The 22,102-nt window shown below is 40.4% G+C and overlaps 1 protein-coding gene across 2 annotated transcripts in view; it reads right to left on the bottom strand.

Moving 5' to 3' along the window:
• Window positions 1-22,102, bottom strand: part of Dgkk (diacylglycerol kinase kappa) — a 134,015-nt gene that overhangs the window by 65,721 nt on the left and 46,192 nt on the right. The window contains exon 2 of one of the 2 annotated variants that reach the window (XM_013348285.2): window positions 1,750-1,860. In XM_013348285.2, the coding sequence (XP_013203739.1) occupies window positions 1,750-1,860 (111 nt within the window). The remainder of the gene's footprint in view (window positions 1-1,749; window positions 1,861-22,102) is intronic. The other variant, XM_026782330.1, reaches the window with a different exon arrangement.

Raw genomic sequence — 22,102 nt, 5'->3', positions numbered from 1 at the left:
GGCAACCAGACATTAAAAGGTACACACACACACATACACTGACAAACATTCTTGGCAGTTACGAACTAACCATTTGTTTGTCTTGAGGGCTAAGATTTATATAGGCACATGATTTCTGTAGACAGGGCATGCAGCAAGTATAAAACAAATGAAATAGAAACACAACTTTCCAAAAACTTTTTGGTAGACTTGGAGCAAGGCTTGGGCTGCTCAGCAGACTTGCCCAAATATAAACTTAGTGCTGGATAAGATAACAAAATACACCCTGCCTGGGCAATTTGCAGTATAAATATTATCAAGCCCTAATTTATTGGGTGGCAGCCTTTGACTATGTCCTTGTCATAGCCAGTCTGGAGCCTGTGTCTCCTGGTAGATGCGGTAGAGACTGCTCAGCTATCAGCAGAGCATCAGTACCGTCAATACAGGCAAGGCGAGTTGATCACTATGTAACCTGTGATGGCATATTAGACTCCATGCTCAGAACAGCCTAGGATTTGGTCTAAAGCTTTGCTATCGCCACCTTTAAATCCCTGATCATTTGAGTTTGGGGTTTGTGTTTTGCAAATAAAGCCCAATAAGACCATGGGCTGTGACATGAATACAGGAAGCCTATGTCACCTGCACGTTCACTCCTGTTTTGTCATTCTAATTGTATTATCGTATGTCTGCACTTAGAATTCCAGTGAATCCCATCATGGTGGTAAGGCAAGTACAAAGTATGCTATGTCTATGACTGAGCATCTGTGGGTATTGCCAGTCTACACGTTCTGTTGGAGCCACGACTTGCTACAAACACGAATCAAACGCAGTGTTTTTTTTTTTTTTTTTTTTTTTAAGAAACAAGCAACTGGGGAGCTCTATTCTATTCATCCTTATTCCTCGCCTGTCCTTGTATTATGCAACCATTAATGCTGAAAAGGATGGCACTGAAGGACTAGGAAAGCTGGGGCAAACCACTGTGCCTTTTCCATTTACTCAGAAAGTGTTGGCAGAATGTGAACATATAAAAAATAAAAAAGAAAGAGCTAGTTTTGTATACTGCTGGAAACAAAATATACATGCATGTAAGAGCTACTAACACAAATTATATAATGATGGTGGTTCTTTTTATAAGTTAAATGCTCTTATATTTACATTTAAAGACTGGAATGGTACAAAAGAAAATTAAATGGCAAGCTTTATACAAATTATCTTCTAGAATAACATTAAATCCCAAAATAAAACACCATAAGCCAATGCTTTATATTTTAGTATAAATATGAAACATTTTGTGTTAGTACCATTAATGATATTTTTTCCTGGTTTTTGAGTAAAGGGTTCTGCATTTTCATTTTGCACTGGGCCCCACAAATTTTGTAGGCCACTCTGCATACAGAAACTAACCAGGGCCGGGCGGTGGTGGCACACGCCTTTAATCCCAGCACTGGGGAGGCAGAGGCAGGCGGATCTCTGTGAGTTCGAGGCCAGCCTTTTCTACAAGAGCTAGTTCCAGGACAGGCTCCAAAACCACAGAGAAACCCTGTCTCGAAAAACCAAAAACAAAGCAAAACAGAAAATAACTGGGGAATCCACGAAAATGAAGAGACATAGGAACGGGGAAAGATAAAAATACACCACTCATTTGGTCCAAAGAGATTAGTTACAGGAAGAATAGATGCTTTCAACTTCTCCTTTATTGATGACCTTCTCCGCACTCACACATTCCTTGGCACCCAGCCACTAATGCAGATGAAAGGGTTCTATAATTACCGAAGGGTGGTGTGCAAAGAGGAGCTTCTGTCCTTGAATCATACAGTATCTTAGCTTCCATCTCTTGAAGGAGTTACAGTTCTTAAGCAGCTGGCCTTCCTTCACGATCTTCTGAAAGACACAAGCATAGCAGCAGAAAAGTTAGATGAACTTGCGAGATTGTTTATTTGTTCTCTCAGATGGGAAAATTACTTATCTGGAAAATTCTATCTCTGCTACCTAGCTGATGAATAATAGCCTGTAGGCCAGGCAAGAACACAAGGAAATTAGTTCCACCAGAAAAGGCATTGGTTTCTTTTCTCTAAAACGCTCACAGTGGCATAGCCTTCAAGTTTCTTAGGATATATTACTCAAAAGCAGTGAAGAACATCTCCATTTGTGGTGAGGGGAGATAGAAGAAGGGCAGGCGTATATAAATACAAAAATGACAATCCTGAGAAAGTACAAGTAGCGGTGGAAACGGCTAAGTTCAAGAAAGGTAGATTTTCCTTAACTGTCAAGGTTGTAGCCCTAGAGAGAACCTTCCAATCAGCACTTCTTGAGGATTCTTCTTAGCATATTAAGTTAGATTGTGTCTCTTCACTGATCACAAGCCTCCAATAGCTTACTAATATTTTTAGAAGCAAATATAAATTCCTTATCAAGGCCTTCAGGGGTTTCATGAACTGGTGACGGAGCAAGCATGAAAAGGACTCCAAAAGACAATGACCTTCTGATTACTTTCTTTATTTAGCACATGCTCTGGCCGATGATTTTCCACTTATTGCACAACAGACTGATCCTACCGGATACAGAGACTACTTATCATTTTCACCACTGAAGACACTCTTGGTTATGTTATAGAGAACAAATCGACATAAAGACTGCAGAAGTACTCACACTAATCGGGAACCAAATCTATAAATTATGGGACAAAGAGCCAGACAATTAAATTCACCAAATCAAGGCTCTTTCTTTCTTTTCTTTTTTTTTTCCTGTGCAATCACCTTCATCAGAATGAGGATTTACTATTAAGTGGTCAAAGTGTTTTATTTAGCCTAACTAGTATATCCTAAACATTTTTAATTAATTGATAATGTTTAAAAGACAAATGTCCAGAAATGCAGGTACTTATTCTTTTTATTTATTTTTAAGCAGAACATCTGAAAAAGTAGGCCTACGTTTTTGCATGGTAACATTTAGCTGGAACCATGTAGCCACTGCCATCTTCAGATGAGAGCATGTGACTTCATCAAACATTTGAATTTGAGATTCTGATGTAAACAGGTGTTGGGAGGGTATATTTCTCAGTGCAGAGAGCTTGCCAGAGAGAGCAAGGAGAGGGGAGATTTCCTGAGGTTAAAAGTTTGAATGTGGGGGGCTGGAGAGATGGCTCAGAGGTTAAGAGCATTGCCTGCTCCCCCAAAGGTCCTGTGTTCAATTCCCAGCAACCACATGGTGGCTCACAACCATCTGTACTGGGGTCTTCTGGCCTGCAGGCATACACACAGACAGAACATTGTATACATAATTAATAAATAAATATTTATTTTAAAAAAGTTTGAATGTGGATAGAGGAATTGGTGATAGAAGACAACCGTGGGTGGGCTATCCAAACTAAGGATATCTGAAGAAACTTTACAGAAATTCACTAGTTTACAAATTAATCGCAAATATAACATACAGAAGGAGACTAAGCAGAAGGAACCTGCATGGGTGGACGATGATTACTCCCAGAAGGCCCCGGGTTATTAAATGAAAGCCTCGGTGCTAGGCACTGGATACTGTCCTGCAAGTTAACGGCCAAAGAGGCTCCAGAGGCACCCTAAATAGATGGTAAGACCCTATTGCTAACGACATCATTCACTTTGGAAACAAGACATAGAGAAATCAACCTCAAGTGGCCAGGAAATACACGTTTCCTCTCACTGCTGTTGAGCTTACATGTTGTTAAAAGGAGCTATGAAAGCTGCTGGGGAGAAAAAGACACCAACAGTCTAATCCAGCACTAGGACTCTGCATACTATAATACTGACCTGCATGGCAGAATGTGTCCGCTAGTGCAGTAGTGGCATTAAGGTTACACAGCTAACCAATCCACTTTCTGATTAGACTTGAGGCCTGTTCCACAGGAGGGAATTTACACGCAGTACTGTAAATCTATTGACTACTTTCCCTTCCCCTATTTTTAAAGACCTGTAACTGAGATGACCAGGTATCTAAACACCTACGTTCTCTTCTGAAAGACACCTTCACTTTAAAAATGAGCTATTAAACCTAGAATTTTTTGCTTTGTAACTTGGCCATATATCTCAAGAGAATTCATATTTAGTTCAGGCATTTACCAGCTATTTTATGATATAACTATAAGCAAGAAGAAAATTTAATTATCCTTTTCAAATTCCTATTTTATCTATCTTTATACCACATCCTTTCCTTTTGCACATGATCATGAATACAATGGTTACTCCTGAGCCTATGTTAGTGCTGGGAACTGGATTTGGCTCCTCTGGATAAAGTACTCTTAATTGTGAGCCATCTCTCCACCTTAATAACCCAACATGCAACCCCAACTTGAGAGACTATCAAACTCTACTATTAAGGAGACATTAGAGTTATGTAGGAGTAAAGTTTCTCCATGTCATATAGAGTATATATCACTATAAATCAGATATCAGAAATGGATTCTGGTAAGTTAGGATGTATATTGTAATCTTATTCAGCAAGCAAGAAGAAAATAACTTTAAATTTTATCTATACATATACTACATATGGACTAGAATGGCTAAAATTCAAAAGACCAATAACATCAACTAGTGCTAAGGATGTGCAGTAATAACTCATTTTTTGTTAGGAATGTAAAATGCTACAGGCACTCTGTAAGACAGATTGTCAGTTTCTTGTAAATCAAAGTATGATCCAACAATTGCAATCCTTGAAATGTACCTAGTTCGCTGAAAACCTAAACATTGCAAATCTGCACACAATTTTTATAGAAGCTTTATTCATAATTTCAAGCCCTGGTTTATTATATGAAGTTTTACAATTTTTCAATGTAAGCAGATAATGGAAAAAACTTTTTAAGGCAAAGAAAACAGTTTGCAAGCTATGGCTAGCTGCCAGGCCAAGAGTTCACAGTATCTGAATTGCGGCTGCTATCACTCAGAGGAGTTACAGTAAGTTTAGAGCACATGGATAAGGAGTCCATTCATGTAAGACACACGCTACCAAGTTGGAGGCAGATAATGTCAACATAATTTATGTACAGTAGAGATAATGTCTCAGTACGGATTTCTTATGGACTGTCTAAATACAGGCTCTAGCTCGTCAGCTGTTGAACATATATGAATACCCAAACTCAGATGTCTAAGAACTAAAAGTGGCCACGGTCCTTTTCTTCGCAAACTCTGTTCCCTTCAGAGAAGCTTACCATAGTAACCCAGTCATTGCTTTAAAATAAACTGATGCATATTTTTAAGGCAGCCTCGAGATGATAGAAGAGGTAGAAGCCAATTTCATTGGATTTCTACAAGCCAATGAGATAGATGCATTGAAAATGGCTTTACCTGTTTGGGGTTACTAAACTGAACCAAAGGCCTGTGCGGAAATGAGGAGAGGCAAGGCTAGCCTTCAGAGAGATGTGGTCAGGGGTGAGCTCTACCTAGGCCCCTGGAGAACTCCCCAGGAGAACTCCCCAGTGCTTCTCAGCTGTTCCCCGTTTGCGGACCACACACCTTCACTGCCCTCTCCGGGCAGCCATGCACTGTGCTGTCTGTTACTGCCAGACAGCAAACCTGAAGGCTGCGACATTCTCCACTACTTTTCTCAACCTGCAATTATAAATGGTTGCTGGACTCTGCTTTGTCTCCCTCTGACAAGAAAAGTGGGAAGGCCTGGTTAATTAGTACGTATACGACAGAGGGAGCACGAACCCCACCCAACCCCCACTAAACTTTGCCCTAAAAGACATGACCACAGATAGCTGAGAATTAGATTGTGTTCTGTGAACAGCTCTGAAGAGTCATTAGCAGATCTGCGCTAATGAGCTTCCCCGCAAGGGGCAACTAGCCATCCTTATCATTCTAGAGACACAATGTTCCATGGTGAGCATGAAGAAAGTTCTGCTTCTTTTTTTTTTTTAAAAAAAAATAACAATGCAAGGGTGAGTGGAAGAGTAATTAGAATTCATATTTCTGTAACACTGTCTAGCTTAATTCTGCCATATGGGAAAAGAAAATCTTTGAACTTAGTTTCTTTGTTACTTTTACTTTTTATTAAAAATATTTTTTCCACACTTTGTTTAAATGATTTATCAAGGTATTTTTCTTCTTAAAACATCATCAAATAAGTTGGCAGTTTTCCTGTTAAATAATATTCTGCTTTGTAAACCTTTTGAGAATGTAGCATCCTGGGACTGAAATTGTTGTCAGAAAAAACACATCTGTAAGGTACTTACAAAAGGAACAAAGGGATGGGACAGTAAATAACAAAATCTTCTTGATGACCAGATTTATAGGAACATCACTGATTTCATAAAATGGAGCCTAGTCATAATCCTCCTTGTCTAATCTGTCATATTCCTGTTGTGAATATCTGTGTTGTACCCAGTAGGCAGACGTTAGGGTTAAAGAGGTCCTCCTACGTACTGACAAGGCCCACCACCCACCACGTGACGCTTCTTGACCTGAGCGCACAGCAGCCAGGCCTCCTAGTCTTTCCAGCCAGCTGTAATATGAAAACCCAGAGAACTCAAGGGGGGACTGCACTGTAGGGGGATTATTTAGGTTGTTGATGCATCTCTAGCCCCACAGTTCAGTCACCACAAATGCACTAAGTTTCACTCAAATCCCAGGAGTGCAGGATTCAGAAGCACAGGTAGGTAGGGCCTGTATTAGAAAACTTAGCTTCACTTCATTTTGGATCCCTGTCTGGTAAGCCAACCCCTAAATCCATTACTTCTAGAAACTCCCACACCCAGGCCCAGGGAGATTTTCTTCCTCACACTCTCAAAGGCTCGGCGCATATAAATGAATTGTCAATATCATAGTTAGAAAACATCTAAAATCCCTCAATGGGCTCCTGATTACCGACAGGCAATTAGCTGCTGCCTGATGTTTAATTGAGAAAGGGCAAGCACAGCTGTGGCCATGACCTTTTCTTATCTTCCTCCCAAGTCCCCAAAGCTTCTGCTAACTGCTCAGTCTCTTCAGCTCTGGCTTGTGAGGCTCTGGGGGAATTATTTACCCTTTCCTCATAAAATGAGCCCCTATTGCATAGCCAAATTGAATTGCCCACCCGCCCAATCAAGCAGTAGCCAAACATCCATCACGCCACGCAGCAGTACCTGTTGGTAGCTAGCTACTCTTCTGTTTGCTCGCCTTGCTCTTGGGAAGGAGGCTGGCTGGAGTTGTTAGATGATGACTCCCCAAATAAGAGCCGGACTCTCACTAGGAGGACAGCTTCAGAGGCTATCTTTTTGTCTCCTTCGGTCTCCAAACCTAGAACGCCTATTCTCTTTGTTTTGGGGGTGGGGGTAATGGGAAGGAATCCGTTTCTCAACATGGCCCTGCCAAAGTTGATTCAGAGCCACAGTGTTTGATTTAGTTAAAATGCAACTCTGGGTGCTTTAGGGCTTTAAGAAAGGCCAGATTCAGTGTTTCTCTGAAAGCTTTACATTCCCCAGGGTCTTGTTGACGGGGCAGGAGTCAGACAGACTGGCTCCAGCACTTACTAGCTGTGTGACCTTGGGCAAATCACTTAACCTCTCTGAGCCTCATTTTCCTTGTCGTTTAGATGAGGATACCCTGCAGAGCATATAGCTGCCACTCAGCGTTACTTGTGCCCTGCGAGAACTGTGAGGCTGAGACTCTATTCACACCACTTTTGAGATCTTTAGTTCATGGCTGGCTCAGTGCTATAGCAGAGGGATGAGAAACAGGGAGACGTACTGCCTTTTGTTTTTTCTAGGAGTTGCAGCCCTAAATTCAGGATAGCCACAGACAAACATGTTGATCATCCTAGTACTGACAAGGCTTCCCTTCCTGCTGCCTGGGACTGTGGAGACTACAGAGAATCTACTTCTGCTGCCCGGGACTGTACAGACTACAGAGAATCTACTTCTGCTGCATTGATGCTAAGGAAGAAATGTTGAGAATCATCCAGATTTCTATTCTTTGCCAGTAAAATATAGAAAAGACTAGGATGATGTTGTATTTATTTAGTTTTCCTAAGCAGGTAAAAACTTTAACTAGTCCTTTGCACATCACTCAAAAGATAGTTTATAAACATGTGCAAATGTATGACACACATCTAGTCTTATTCCTGGTGTAATTCATAGTGTTCTGAGTACAAAGTTTCTTGGATTTTTAAATTTAATGTATTGGGGGCCTTACAAGCTCAGTATATGCATTGCATCCTCATTTCTTTTTACAATTGCATAACATTTCATCGTTATCAATAGAATGTTATTTATATGGTTTACTATTGATGAATAGTGGTTTCAGATCTTATTCCATTAAACAACCTTTAAACAATTTTCTGCATAGAAGTGTCATTCCCTGACATGAGAGCATCAGTAAGATGAATATCAAGGATTGGTGACAAAAATGAGTCCACTGGGATATTAAAGCTGAAACACGTAGAAATGAAATCGTGAGCAGGGAATCCAGTGACAGGAACCGTGTGAAGGGAGAGCGTGGCTTGTAAGTCTCCTCAGATCTCTGGTTCATCCCTCTTTTCTTTTTGTTTAATTACTGGAGTTTTCTAAGAAGGGCAAGCACTACTAATTGCTTAAGGGGTGGGGAAGAGGTAAACAATTCGGGCCCTGGTTGACAAAGTCCAGAAAGTGGTACCTTGGCTTTTGATAATTGGCTTGGGTCTAACAACAACTGGGAAGAATGAAGAGCTCAGCAGAACCCCCCAGACCTGCACGCCCTTGTTGTGTTAATGATTGTTTTGTTGCGGAGTGGCTTGGGCCCTTGGCTAAGCCATCTCACTACTATGGGTTTGTTGACAGGGATAGAGATGTGAGTACTGAACTACAGAGCTCAAAGTCTACTCTCACTACAAAGCTACCTTTTAACTTTCCGGGCTAAGCCTACCCTGTTGGAGGTGATGAAAATCAGGACCCAAGAGGGTCTGCATGAATCCAAATCAAATGGTAAATGAATGGGAGAACCTGGATTGGGCTTTAAGGCATCTTCTTTCAGGTGTTGGGGCTTTTAACAACTCCTCTAAAGTGAATGAGGGTTTCGTGTAACCACAGCTATTGCATTTGCTCCCCCTTAACAGAACCTCCTGAAACATGGGCAGAGTTCTGGGACTCATTGAGAATCATGGGAACAAAGGAGAGAAGACCAGCAGAAAAATGGCTCGACTTTAAGAATGTTACTCAGAGGGAGAACTGGGTTAGAGACCTGGACGTTTGTGGAGAAGATTGGCTTTGTCTGGAAATACACAGACGTGAAGACTACCCGTGGGAGAAGGAAGATCATTTTTAAGCTGTGAGAGGAGACTCAAAGTTTATAATTGTTCTGCAAAGATGGGAAAGTAATAATGTAAGTGAAAGTTTAGTAGGAGCCCCTGATGCGCTAATAGTGCTTCCTTGCTGAAAAGAAGGGAGTTCTAGGGTCAGAGAAAGTCTCTAAGGAAAATACCAGAATATTTTGGACCTTGGCTTCAATTTGTCCAGGATCAGAGAGGCCAGAATGCAGGACGACAAAGCAATATCTGCTTCTAACTGCTTTCTCCTTCACCCTTCCACCTGATTATCAGCTTTCAAAGATGAAATTTCGATCATTTTTTCTCCTCTCAGGACTCTGCCAAAACTTTTCAAATTGTAAGCTGCCAGTAGCAAGCCATATGGCCTCTTTATCTCAACCATGTCATCTAAGATCCCTGGGTCCTACTGAGACGCACGTGATGGTCTCATTAGAAGCAGGAAAGAAAAGAGAATTTCTCCCCCAAGTTTCAGTTTGACCGTTCTCATCCACAGAAAGAGCTGATTCTCGCCACCAAGCACCTCTCTTCCCCTGGCTTTGCTGGCATTATTTCATTGAAGGTGAAAGTAGGAAGCGTCTGATGAAGGGGAAGATAGCTGACACTCAAAGAAGTCAACAAGGAGTCCTAGATCAGAGTGGGTATCAGAGCCCGGCTGTGAGCCATGAGCCGTGTGACTCTACTTGCATGTCCCCCATCTAAGATTTCTAGTATAGTAATCACGATGGGTGACAGGCCCAACTTCAAGATCACCTCAGCCCACTTCTTTTTCTACTGAAGGGAAAAGAATGAAGCAGCAATTCTTGCAAAGAGTGTAGTTAAATTTCTTGAAAAAAGATCAGGTTCTACAAATGATTTCACAAACAGGGAAGAAAAAGGAAACAGTCCTTTGGTCAGGTAACTAAAATGCCATAGTCCTCAATTCTTCGTCTGTTTTCAAGTTTCACCTTGTAACAACATGCTAGACCAACTGGGAATTCCTAAATCTACAGACTCTTGCTTCTAATAGGTATAGTAAATATTTAAAAGATATTTTGATGTGCTCTCAACCCAAGACCAAAGAGAACCTTTGCAAATATGTGCTTCATCTAGTTACAACTCATTCAAACAGAAGAACACCGACGATTCAACTTCTGTTCTGGCTGGGCTCCAATTTGCCCAACTATGACTTTAAATGTCTCTCAGAATGTGGAGGTGGTAAGTCATATCACCTAACCACAGGTTCTTGGGAAGTACATGTTTACTTCTGATTTGGGAAGATTGCCTTATTACTAAACTGGCCATCAGCTACTCAGCTGACAAGCTGTCCTTGATACAGTGATTAGATAATAAAGAGGGGATATTTGGATTTCAGGATATTCTTAGCCTTAATGAATGGCACAGAAAATAATTATGAATGGGGTAGAGAGAATTGGGTGCTAAACCGCTTTGAGTCTACTTGCTTCTTGTGGCACTGGTAGTCTAGGAAAGGTGAAATTGGCGAACTCACTAGTGTTTGTGTGTGACTGCTTAAAATGGGAGGAGGTGGAGGAGGAAAAGGGAGGGAAGGAGAGAGGGTGCAAGAGAGACTGAGTTATGAGGGAGATACTTTGCTCCACCTCATCAGTTTGGGAGAGAATAGAGTAAAATTTAAGGGCAACTCAAGGGTAGGACTGCGTTGGGGTGTGGTGCATGGAGATACATACATGAAAGTATCCTCTGCTCAATCTCTGAAGCTGTGGAAAGTCTTGCTATCTTTAAGAGGACTGACCCTGCATGAACAAATTTGCCTTACAGACAGTTTAGCAGTTCTACAGACCACTAAACCTGGGGAGGAAAGGGGGAAGGGCAATGGTTGTTGACGTGTCAAAGAAAAATTGGTTATGGTTCCAGATAGATTACTGACTAGGTAACCAAAGCAAAGATCTCTAGCAAAAGAAGCTGTCTCTCTCAAGCCTCTTGGAGTAACAACAACAGAGCAATAATAAGAACTGCTAATTTTTGCTGAGCCCTCACTATGGAGAAAGCTTTTGCTAATATTATATGAGTTATCTTTTAACTCCGAAAACAATTCTAAAAGGTAGATGTTATGGTAATCCTACTTTATAGATGGAAACACTGAGTCTTGGAAAGATTAAGTACTTTTTCTACAGGATTAATAAGTGGGAAAGCTAAAACTCCTTGTGAACGACTAGTTACTTCCTCAAGGGAGCAACAACAAAAATATCTCAATACCATACTTGAAGTCCTTCTATCAATTATAGAAGGATTGTTGGTATAAATCAAAACTTGTTGGCTTTGTGTTGCCTTTGATTTTAATATTAAAAGCTAAAGTAATTAAGTAATCATTATTTAACTTTCATAACATTTTGTAGGCTGATCTTGAGGACCCTTATTTGATTCTGAAGTCAACTTTAGGGGATAAGCAAGGCAAGAAATACTATTGACTTTTGTTTTTGGATAAACATGACTCATGGAAGTGATGTACATAGGGTCATTCGATAATATGGTACAAGAATCTTTTTTACTTCATCTCCAGATTTTTGTGCGCTTTCTTTTTACCTATTTTAGCAAGCAATCAGAAAGGAATCAGAAGCTGATTTCTACTTTCTTGCCACTCTGTAATGGGATCCTATGACTTCACTGCTGGTCAGAAGGAGGGGGCAATCCAATGGGCCACCGGCAGACATCCTCTGGTTAATAAACATAATGCCATGCTGGACCCGAAGAGAAATATTTGTGTGATTTGAATGACTCCTCATAACATTTTCAAAATAACTTGGTCATGCAACGGATGCACAAAACCATCCCAGAAGGCTCTTACTGAAACATATTGGCGTGCTTGTCTTCCTGCTGAATCCCCCTCCCAGGAGGCACTTCTCACAGAGGCTTGATCCTAAGGCTTCCTGCTCCCCCTTTCACAGCTTCTGAAACCCTGTCTAGATCTGCAACTTACTCAAAATGTCTCCCTGTGGGCAAACACCTTGTGAAATCATCCCCACTGCTCTCTAGTCAGGCTGTATTTAAGAGACTAAGGCTGCTCCTAAATAGTCACTGGCTACAGTGATCAAATCCACATTGCTAAGGCCTTAAAGCAAGGCTGACTGCCATCTGAATTTTGTGCTATTCAACTCATGAGAGCCTATCCAAAAAAAAATGGTGACCAGAAAAGTACAAATAAACTACTAAGGAAGTAAAGAGGACAGAGGAGGAAGAACCAGTAGAACTAGATCACTAAGGGAGCTGGAAAGAGGGGAAGAAGCAAAGCAAAGAAGCAATAATAGGATATTTCTATTCCATGGGAGGCTTAGCTGGGGATGGCAGCAAACACGCACAGACTTGTAGATGACAAGAGATGTTCATTCCCCTCTCAGTGATGCATAGGGTTCCCACTGTCCTGTAACAATCTCTACACCATCGTTTGGTTGGTGCTTGCATTATTCCCTGATCAATGTGTGCAGCTCTCTGGTCCAAGTGGCTTGGGACAAAGCAGCAGCCACTGAAAATGGCAAGAGGGCTGTTATCAGCTGCAATCTGAAGAATTGAATCTTGTGCACACACAAAATAAACAGTTGGCAATTTTGATCTGGTAGAGAGGGGGGGAATTTAATTGGGAACAGGGTTTAAGAAATGGAGGGGGCAAGGGAGGGTCCAGTTTAAAACAAACTCACTAATGACAATGTGCACAGAAAAAAAAAACCTAATGCATGGAGAAACACAGATACCCTTACTGTCACTTTTATCTTTTTATTTATGTCAGTAAAAGTACTGTTCTAACTGCGTCTGACATCTGCATATTTTCTGAAATATCCTGCTAGGTACTCTGTATTCATTAGTGCTAACACAACACAGAAAGGCAATGTTATCCCTCTTCTATTACAAACAAGGCATGGGGACTCATAGCACAGTGGACTCACTTAGGCAAGATCATACACTGTTCCAAAGAGTGAAGAGTTTGAACTCAAGCCTGCCTGAGTCTAAAGCCTACACGAATTTCTTGACATTCCATGCTGCAGCCAATGCCTCTCTTCTGAAAACTGAAGATCAGTTTGCAGGTGAGAAGGTAGATAGTTTGGGAAGCTACAAGAGAATAGTGTGACTGAACCTCATAGAGGAGAAAGTGGGATGTAAACTTGAATGCACTGGCACAGGAGAGCACTTCCTAATTATAACCCCAGCAACACAGATACTGAAAGAAACAATTAATAAATTGGACCTCCTGAAACTGAGAAACTTCTGTAAAGCAAAGGACACAGTCAAGACAAAACGGCAGCATACAGAATGGGAAAAGATCTTTACCAACCCACACCAAACAGAGGGCTGATCTACAAAATATACAAAGAACTCAAGAAATTGGTCATCAAAAAAATCCAATTAATCCAATAAAAAAATATGGGGTGTAGACCTAAACATAGAACTCTCAACAGAAGAATCTAAAATGGCCGAAAGACACAAGGAAATGCTCAACATCCTTAGTCATCAGAGAAATGTAAATCAAAACGACTCTGAGATTCCATCTTACACCTGGAGAATGGCCAAGATCAAAAACACTGACAACAACTTAGGCTGGAGAGGTTGTGGGGGAAAGGGAACACTTCTGCATTGCTGGTGGCTGTGTAAGCTGGTACAGCCTCTTTGGATATTAGTATGGTTATTTCTCAGAAAATTAGGAAACAACCTATCTCAAGACTCAGAAATACTACTTTTGGGTATATACCCAAAGGGTGTTCAATTATGCCACAAGGACATGTGCTCAACTATGTTCATAGCAGCATTGTTTGTCATAGCCAAAACTGGGAAACAACCTAAATGTCCCTCGACCAAGGAATGGATAAGGAAAATGTGGTACATTTACACAATGGAGTACTACACAGCAGAAAAAAAATAATGACATCCTGAAATTTGCAGGCAAATGGATGAATCTAGAAAACATCATATTAAGTGAGGTAACCAAGACCCAGAAAGACAATTTTCTTAATTGAATATGAAGTCACTTGATCTTACATAACTATATTTAAATGAATGTGCAAGACATTTTACAGGTTAAGTATAAATGTATTATCACTAGTCATGGCACAATTGTGAACCAATTACCACAAAATCTTGAACAAACAGTCCTATTGCTCCATTACAGTTTAACTCTGGTCTCAGTCATGTCTATGGAAAAAGAAAAGGCATTATGTCAGGATATATGATCACCAAAAAAGTGTTGAGCTATTCCTTTTGACTTTTCTTCTTTCTCAAACTGATGAGATGGGTTCCAGAAGGTCTGTGTGGATTATGGCCTCTGATCTAGGTAGGGCTCTAAGGAGGACTGATGTACAGGTTTCCATCGCTGAGTAACATGTTACTGCCAATGTAGCCATAACTTCAATTTGTTACCTTGTTACCCCCAGTTTCTGTAGGTTAGAAGTCCAGCTTGGGTGAATCATCTACTTCACGTGCTCATCATACTGTGGACTAAATGCCTGACAAGACGGAGGTCTCATCAGTGGTGGGGCTGCCGGACTGCCTACTTCCAAGCTCTCTCAAGTTGTTGGGAGAATTCAATTTCTTGTGGTTTTCAGCACAAGACTTCAGTTACATGCTAGAAGTCCTGATCACAGTATATAAATTAGCCACAGTTTCTTGCTATACAGTTTCCCCAACATGACTTATCTCATTGGTTATTTATCTATAGAGCTAATTAAGTGGAAAGAGTCTGCCTAGCTTACTTGCTAGCAACATTATCATTGAAGTGATACTCCATGTTGTGTTGAATAGAAAATAGACTCACAGACTCAAAATACCCTAAAGTTGAAGGGATTATACAAAGGAGAAAATACTAGGAGATAAAAAAAAATCACTGGAGGCCACTTTTTAGCGTCTATTTCCCACAACATATCAATGATTCTACCCCCAAGAAACTCCAAATCCAATCCTGGAGCACATATATTCTCTCTTTGATACCTTTGAATGTGAGAATTAAAAATCTTTATGTCATGGGCTCTACTAATTTTTATTTATATACTACTATATACGTACAGTTTTAAGGACAAAACTGCCTGATATGACTAAATAGGAATTCATTTTTATATACAAAGCAAAACACACATCATTCAGAGAAGTTACTGTTGAGTTTAAAATGAAATGTTTATGGACTCACAATAAGTATGCAGGGAAATCCCAGGTGTCCTTCACCCAGTTCCCCCAGATATCTTGTATAATTACAATACAATAACAAAAGCAGGCCGGGCGGTGGTGGCGCACACCTTTAATCCCAGCACTCGGGAGGCAGAGGCAGGCAGATCTCTGGGAGTTTGAGGCCAGCCTGGTCTACAAGAGCTAGTTCCAGGACAGGCTCCAAAACCACAGAGAAACCCTGTCTCGAAAAACAAAAAACAAAAAACAAAACCAAAAAAAAAAAAACCAAAAACAAAACAAAGGCAGAATATTGGCATTGATACATACAGTCCACCAACTTATTCAGATTTTACCAGTTACATGAATAGTGTGTGTGTGTGTGTGTGTGTGTGTGTGTGTGTGTGTGTGTGTGTGTGGTTCTATAAAATTTAACCATGTGAGCTGGGCGGTGGTGGCGCTTTCCTTTAATCCCAGCACTGGGAGGTGGAGACAAGCAGATCTCTGTGAGTTTGAGACCAGCCCGATGTGGGTTTTCCGTCTATATGCTGTGATTAACATTAATGAATAAAGGAACTGCTTTGGGCCTATAGCAGAGCTATAGGGAAACAGAGCTGGGCGGGAAAAACTAAATGGAATGCTGGGAGAAAGGAGGAGGAATGAAGGGAAGCCCCACTGGAGCGGGACAGAACTTTAGCCAGTAAGCCACAGCCACATAGTGATACACAGATTACTAGAAATGGATTAAATTAAGTTATAAGAGTTAGCAAATAAGAAGCTAGAGCTAATGGGTCAAGCAGTGTTTTATATAATATAGTTTCTGTTTGATTATTTCAGGGCTAAACAGCTGGAAACTAAGTAGCGGCCTTCTTACAACACCAGCCTAGTCTACAGAACTAGTTGCAGGACAGCTAGGACTGTTAGATAGAAAAACCTTGTCTTAAAAAAAAATAACCATGTATGTAGTGGCTAACTGTTAGCACATCAAGATACTGAGTCATATCACTCCAAGACTCCCTCAAACTGTCTGCTTATAGCCATTCTCGTTCTTTCTCCCCCATCTACTCCCTAAGCAGTGACTACCACCGTCTCTAGAACTTGGTTCCCTATTATTACAGGAATTGAATCAATCAGTAGACATCCTCTGGAAACTGGCTTTTACACATGGGCTCATTAAAGTCATTATGTTGTTCAGAGTATTCTATTGCACAGATTCATCACAATTTGTGTAACTGTTCACTCACTGAATGACATTTGGTCAGTTTCTAGTATTTGGTTATTATAAATAAAGTCCCTATGGACATTTGAACACACATTTATGCATGAAAAGAAATTCTTAACTTTTCAGAGGATGTGTCCAATGGTGTAGCTTCTGGGTCACACAGTTTGAAATTTTAAAAATAATTTATCAAATTATTTTTCACAGTAGCTGTATTAGCCTAAACTTTCTCCAGCCATATGTGTGAAATGTAGCTTCTATATATACTTCTCAGTGAGCAATAATGCCACTATGTTTTACTTTTTGATATTCTACTAAGTATGTAGTGTTATCTTACTATAGTCTTAGTTTGCATTATACTAATTGTTAATGATGGCCCACATTTCTTTTGTTTTATTTGTTATCTGTATATCCTCTTAGATGAGGTATCTGTCTTTTTTCTACTTTCTCATTGGAAAATTTCCTTTTTCATTGCTGAAATTTTAGAGTTCTTTATAGACTCTAGAAACAAGTCCTCTGTTGGATAAGTAATTTGAAGATATTTTCTCCTAATCTGCAATTTATATGTTCATTCTTTTAACAGCCATTCACAGGAAGTAGAAATGCTTTATATTTTTATGAGGATTATTTTACCAATTTTTGTCTTAATTTTTTTTTTTTGGTTTTTTCGAGACAGGGTTTCTCTGTGGCTTTGGAGCCTGTCCTGGCACTAGCTCTGTAGACCAGGCTGGTCTCGAACTCACAGAGATCCGCCTGCCTCTGCCTCCCGAGTGCTGGGATTAAAGGCGTGTGCCACCATCGCCTGGCTTGTCTTAAATTTTTTATGTATTTTCTTAGGTATGAATGCTCTGTCTGAATGTCTGCCTGCAGGCCAGAAGAGGCATCAGATAGCATTATAGATGGTTGTGAGCCACCATGTGGCTGCTGGCAATTGAATTCGGGCCTTCTGGAGAGCAGCTAGTGATCTTAACCACTGAACCATCTCTCCAACCCTCAATTTTTATTTTTATGGATTATGATTTTTAATATCATAATGTTATATAGTATTTATATGATACTTTTGGAGAAATATTCCCCATGGAGTTCTTTCTGTTGTTCACATCTTTTGAAGTGTTTATGTGGGTGCATACATGTATGTAGCTCTGTGTGTGTCCATGCACACACATGCTTACACATGTGTGTACACACACTGCCTGGTCTAATTAGAAGAATTAGAGCTTACTGCTCTGATTAAACTTGTGCATAATTATTAATTCATATTAATTATTAATACACTATAGTGCAATTAATGGAAATACATAATCCAAGTAGTTTATCACACTTGCTGTGAGCAGAAGAGAAATAACTCAGAAAGCTATGAATCCTCTTCATATTATACTGCCCTCTATGTAGATTAAAGACTACTATATGTACAAGGTTATATAAATCTGTGGAATGTCCACCTTGAAATGGATGTGGTTTCATAACAGCAAATCTTCTAAAATATAAAATTCCTTTTCTTCTAGAAGAAACAGTATTTACATTGACAGCAGTTGAGCATCCAGGCCTAACAAATGCCTAACACCACCTACTTTGGTAAGATACCAACATGGGTCAAAACCATGTGAAACTCACAGGGGAAGACATGGTTTTACAAGGAAAATCAGATTCAGATTCAGTTTATATCACCAAGCAGTGACTAATTATCATATTTGCCAACTTTTGAGGCTCAACTTAGGCTATAGCATGACAGGTTTTCTGATGCCATATCTTGGTCTGTGCTAATACTTAACTGCTAATTCCTGTTACTTTCACAATAATCATTTGTATTCAGGACAAAGAGTCCAAATGACTTGCTTGGATTTACAGTGGGAATTTCTCTCAAGAATTATTGGACAGAGGTCCAGTTTTTCTGTATCCAGTTTTGAAAAGCTTCTGGGCTTACATGATAGACGTGGCATCAAGGTGATCTAAAAATAAGTACTGAACATACTATGTGTACTGAGTCGATTTCCAGGTGAATATTGTACAAGAAGTTTATTACTGCGATCAAGATAGAACTTTGACCCTTCGTTAAATACAAAATGAATGTTTCTAGCCTTTGGATTGCTCAAATCCAAGAATTATTTGTGTATTTTCAACATTGAGAGACAAATTAGGCATGGAGTGATGTGGGAGTGTCATATATCAATCTGTTAATTTCATTGGTTAAGCAATAAAGAAACTGCTTGGCCCTCATAGGTTAAAACATAGGTGGGAGGAGTAAACAGAACAGAAGGTTGGGAGAAAGAAGCTGAGTCAGGGAGTCGCCATGATTCTCCCACTCCAGGCAGACGCAGGTTAAGATCATTCCTGATAAGCCAGCTCGTGGGCTACACAGATTATTAGAAATGGGCTAGTCCAGGTGCGAGAGTTAGCCGAGAAAAGGCTAGATATAATGGGCCAAGCGGTGTTTAAAAGAATACAGTTTCCATGTAATTATTTCGGGGCATAAGCTAGAGCTAGCCATGCAGGCAGCTGGGTGGCGGGACACAGCCCCACTGCCCCTATTTCAACAATGGAGCAGGGATTATGGTATCCTTTTTAAGAAAGAGGATCTTTGGAAGGTTTTACTAAATTTCCTTTGTCTCTTTCCACCTCATCCCCAGGATCTCCATCTGTGGCCCTAATACATTTTCCTAGAGTCTAAATGGATGATCTTAAATCAGGCTAGTTAATCTTCTGGGAGCTCCCTAAAGTGTTTTTGATTTGAATTGGCCCCCTTTTTTGGGTAATCAGCACAGCATGCTTAGGGACATGTGGAGGTGGGAAGCACTTTCTAAACAAATTGCTGTCCTAATTCTCCTGAGAATGTTCCTCACAGGATTTGACTAAAAAAAAAAATACAATGCTAAACTCCTACATAGAAACAACAAATTCATAGTGGAAGGAAGAGCACTATCAGGGGTAAATCTAGCTGAATGTGCATTAGAATACATAAAGTCTGCTTCCAAATAGATTCACTTTGCTCTTTCGAAGGTCTGTAAAAATCTTAACTGTAAAGCGCCCACAATGAGCACCAGATGACACCACTCCCTTTCTAGTGGTAACAAAGATCAGGTGCAATAGGTAAGTCACAGTCCAAGGAATACCAAAGGTGGTGAAGGTGGACTCCACAGAAGCTAAGGCTCTACTCCCTGACCTGGAACTCCCCCTGCAGGATTTTCTAGGAATAAGAGTTTTAGCTGCCCTAGACCAACTGCAGAGACCCATGAAGGGAAGGCTGGGACATGGGCTATGTATTTGCTCTGCCAAAATAATTGTTAGATCATGAGTATGAACTAGTGCCATCTATACATATAATGAGTCTTTGACCCTTTTATCTTATAACAGAGGAGAGTAAAGGAGAGATCTCTGTTGTCAGTACTAATCCCATCAATTCAACATGTTAAGTATCAGGTGCCCTCTACTAAAGAGGTCACCAGTACAGTGAAGGTGATTGGCAGGAAGTCCAAGTTTCAATGTGAGAATTACAACATGGTTTCATCAAAAACAAGAAACACATGCCTCTTATGGTGGTAGCCTAGAGAGGAGATCAGTGACGTGAAAGCTACTGTTTTTTGCCACACCTTGCATTCTTCCCCTCCACAAATGAAGACTGGAAAGGGTCCTCTCAAAGTCTGAAATACTCAGATGCCCTATCAATAACCAAACAGTAAATGGGATGCCTGCTGTGGGAGAAACCACCAAAACTGCTAAGGAAGAGCTCCATTGTGGGACTAGAAGATACTGATGAGAGAGAAGGCTAGATGCTTAGACCATTTGTTTGTTTTTCTTCTCTATGCCCAGAGATAAAAAAGCCACATACCGGAGAGCAGATACTCTATGATACTTATGAGAAAGAATGTGTTGGGTCATGCCCAGACCTGAATGTCCAGGCTCCTCAGAAAGAAAAGCCAGTAGGAGACTACTCTGATATTATGAGTTAAACTGATTCACTACTATTCCTATGTTGCAGTTGACAAAACTGGCCCGCTGCCTACTATTGCTCAGCCATACATCCAAAGGGGCATCCAACATCCCCTACGACCGAACTGACGTCCTCAGGGCTGACTTCTGAGACTATATTCCTGTAACTTTCCTCCACAAATCTGCCTGAAAAATCAAGGTTCTTTTTGTAGACTTAACTTTGACCTAGAGTTGAGCTTTACAGGGTTTTTTTCCCCCTAAGATCATGGAAAATGTATCTTCTGTGCTACAAACAGATAAGTACCAATGCTACACACAAATCTTAGCCTTGAAGCCCCTCTAGCCCATTATTCACAACACCTGTTTTCTTTCAACAATGATTTGGATTTGGCTAGCTGTGTAAAATAGCCACTTGTTTCTGAATGCACATGGCATGAATCCCCCCCCACACACATTTACTGCTACTATGTTACAATGCCGTGCTGGGTCCCAGAGGTGGTTCTTCATCTCCTAAGCTTCCTGCGCTCTCCTCTCCTCACACAGCAGCTGTTCCCTTTGTAACTCATTGTTTTTGTCTATATGACACTAACTCAGGTGGGGGGAGTGCCGGTGGGAACTTGGATGCTGTTGCCTGTTCGTCTGACCTTGCTCCACTGGTGGGCTCGAAGAAGCAGCTTTTCACTGGGTGACATCTAGAGAGAGATTACCTGATCCTGCTGTAGGGCCACACAGAAGCTGGCTCTACTTCACACTTTCCACAAGTACTTTGCTGCCTATATACAACTATTTATAACCATTTGCCTCAACTCTGAGCTGTGTTTAGAAAATATGACCATTGAAAAGCAGCATTGTCTACCATAATAAGCCTGGGTGATATGAAGGGGGAAATAGGGAAAATAGGACAGATGCTTTTACTGAGTTGGGGATGAAAACACAAAGAGAAAGAAAAAGAGGAACGAAGGATTAATAACATTAATGATGTTTGAAAAGCCATAAAGAATTAGATTATTTTATATTTGCTTGAAATATTATTATATATTATATAAATATGTATATATTTATATATGTATATATAGTGAAGCTGGGCATTTGGGGAGAGAATTCCTCTCACCCAAAGAGCTATAGAAAACATAAAAGGAAGGCCAGTGCCAGGCATTAGAAACCCCCTTTTGAGTTGCTGGTTGGGGGAGTCCAAATAATCCCTCCAAACAATATAGGCTATTGCCTTTGTCATTGGTCAAATCAGAAGGTAAGTCTATTGCTAAAGACATCATACACTTCAGACACATTACTAAGAAGAATCAGACAGGAAGCTTTCTCCCTGAGGACTAGCTTTCAACAGAACAAAAGGGACATAAAAGTTCCCAAGGGAGAAAACAAATCAAAAGTTAGTCCTACCCTGCTATGACATCTATTAACCACCAAAAAATGACCAATACAGCTAGAATGATATCTCTAAAGGTGCAAAAGTGGCACTTATATCTTGGCAATAACCAATGACTGTTTGCTTGGACTTAAGGCCTGATCAGTAGGAGAGAATTCATGCCTGCATTGTAAATCTAGCCTGCTCTCCATGGCTGGTGAGGTCATGGAACCTTGAGGAAAAAGTATACCTGCCACTTTCCTAAACCA

The sequence above is a fragment of the Microtus ochrogaster genome, chromosome 10 (assembly GCF_000317375.1).
Source record: "Microtus ochrogaster isolate Prairie Vole_2 chromosome 10, MicOch1.0, whole genome shotgun sequence".
NCBI classification, from domain to species: Eukaryota; Metazoa; Chordata; class Mammalia; order Rodentia; family Cricetidae; genus Microtus; species Microtus ochrogaster.
The sequence above is the reverse complement of the archived record's forward strand: the minus strand, read 5'-3'. Positions and strand labels throughout refer to the sequence as shown.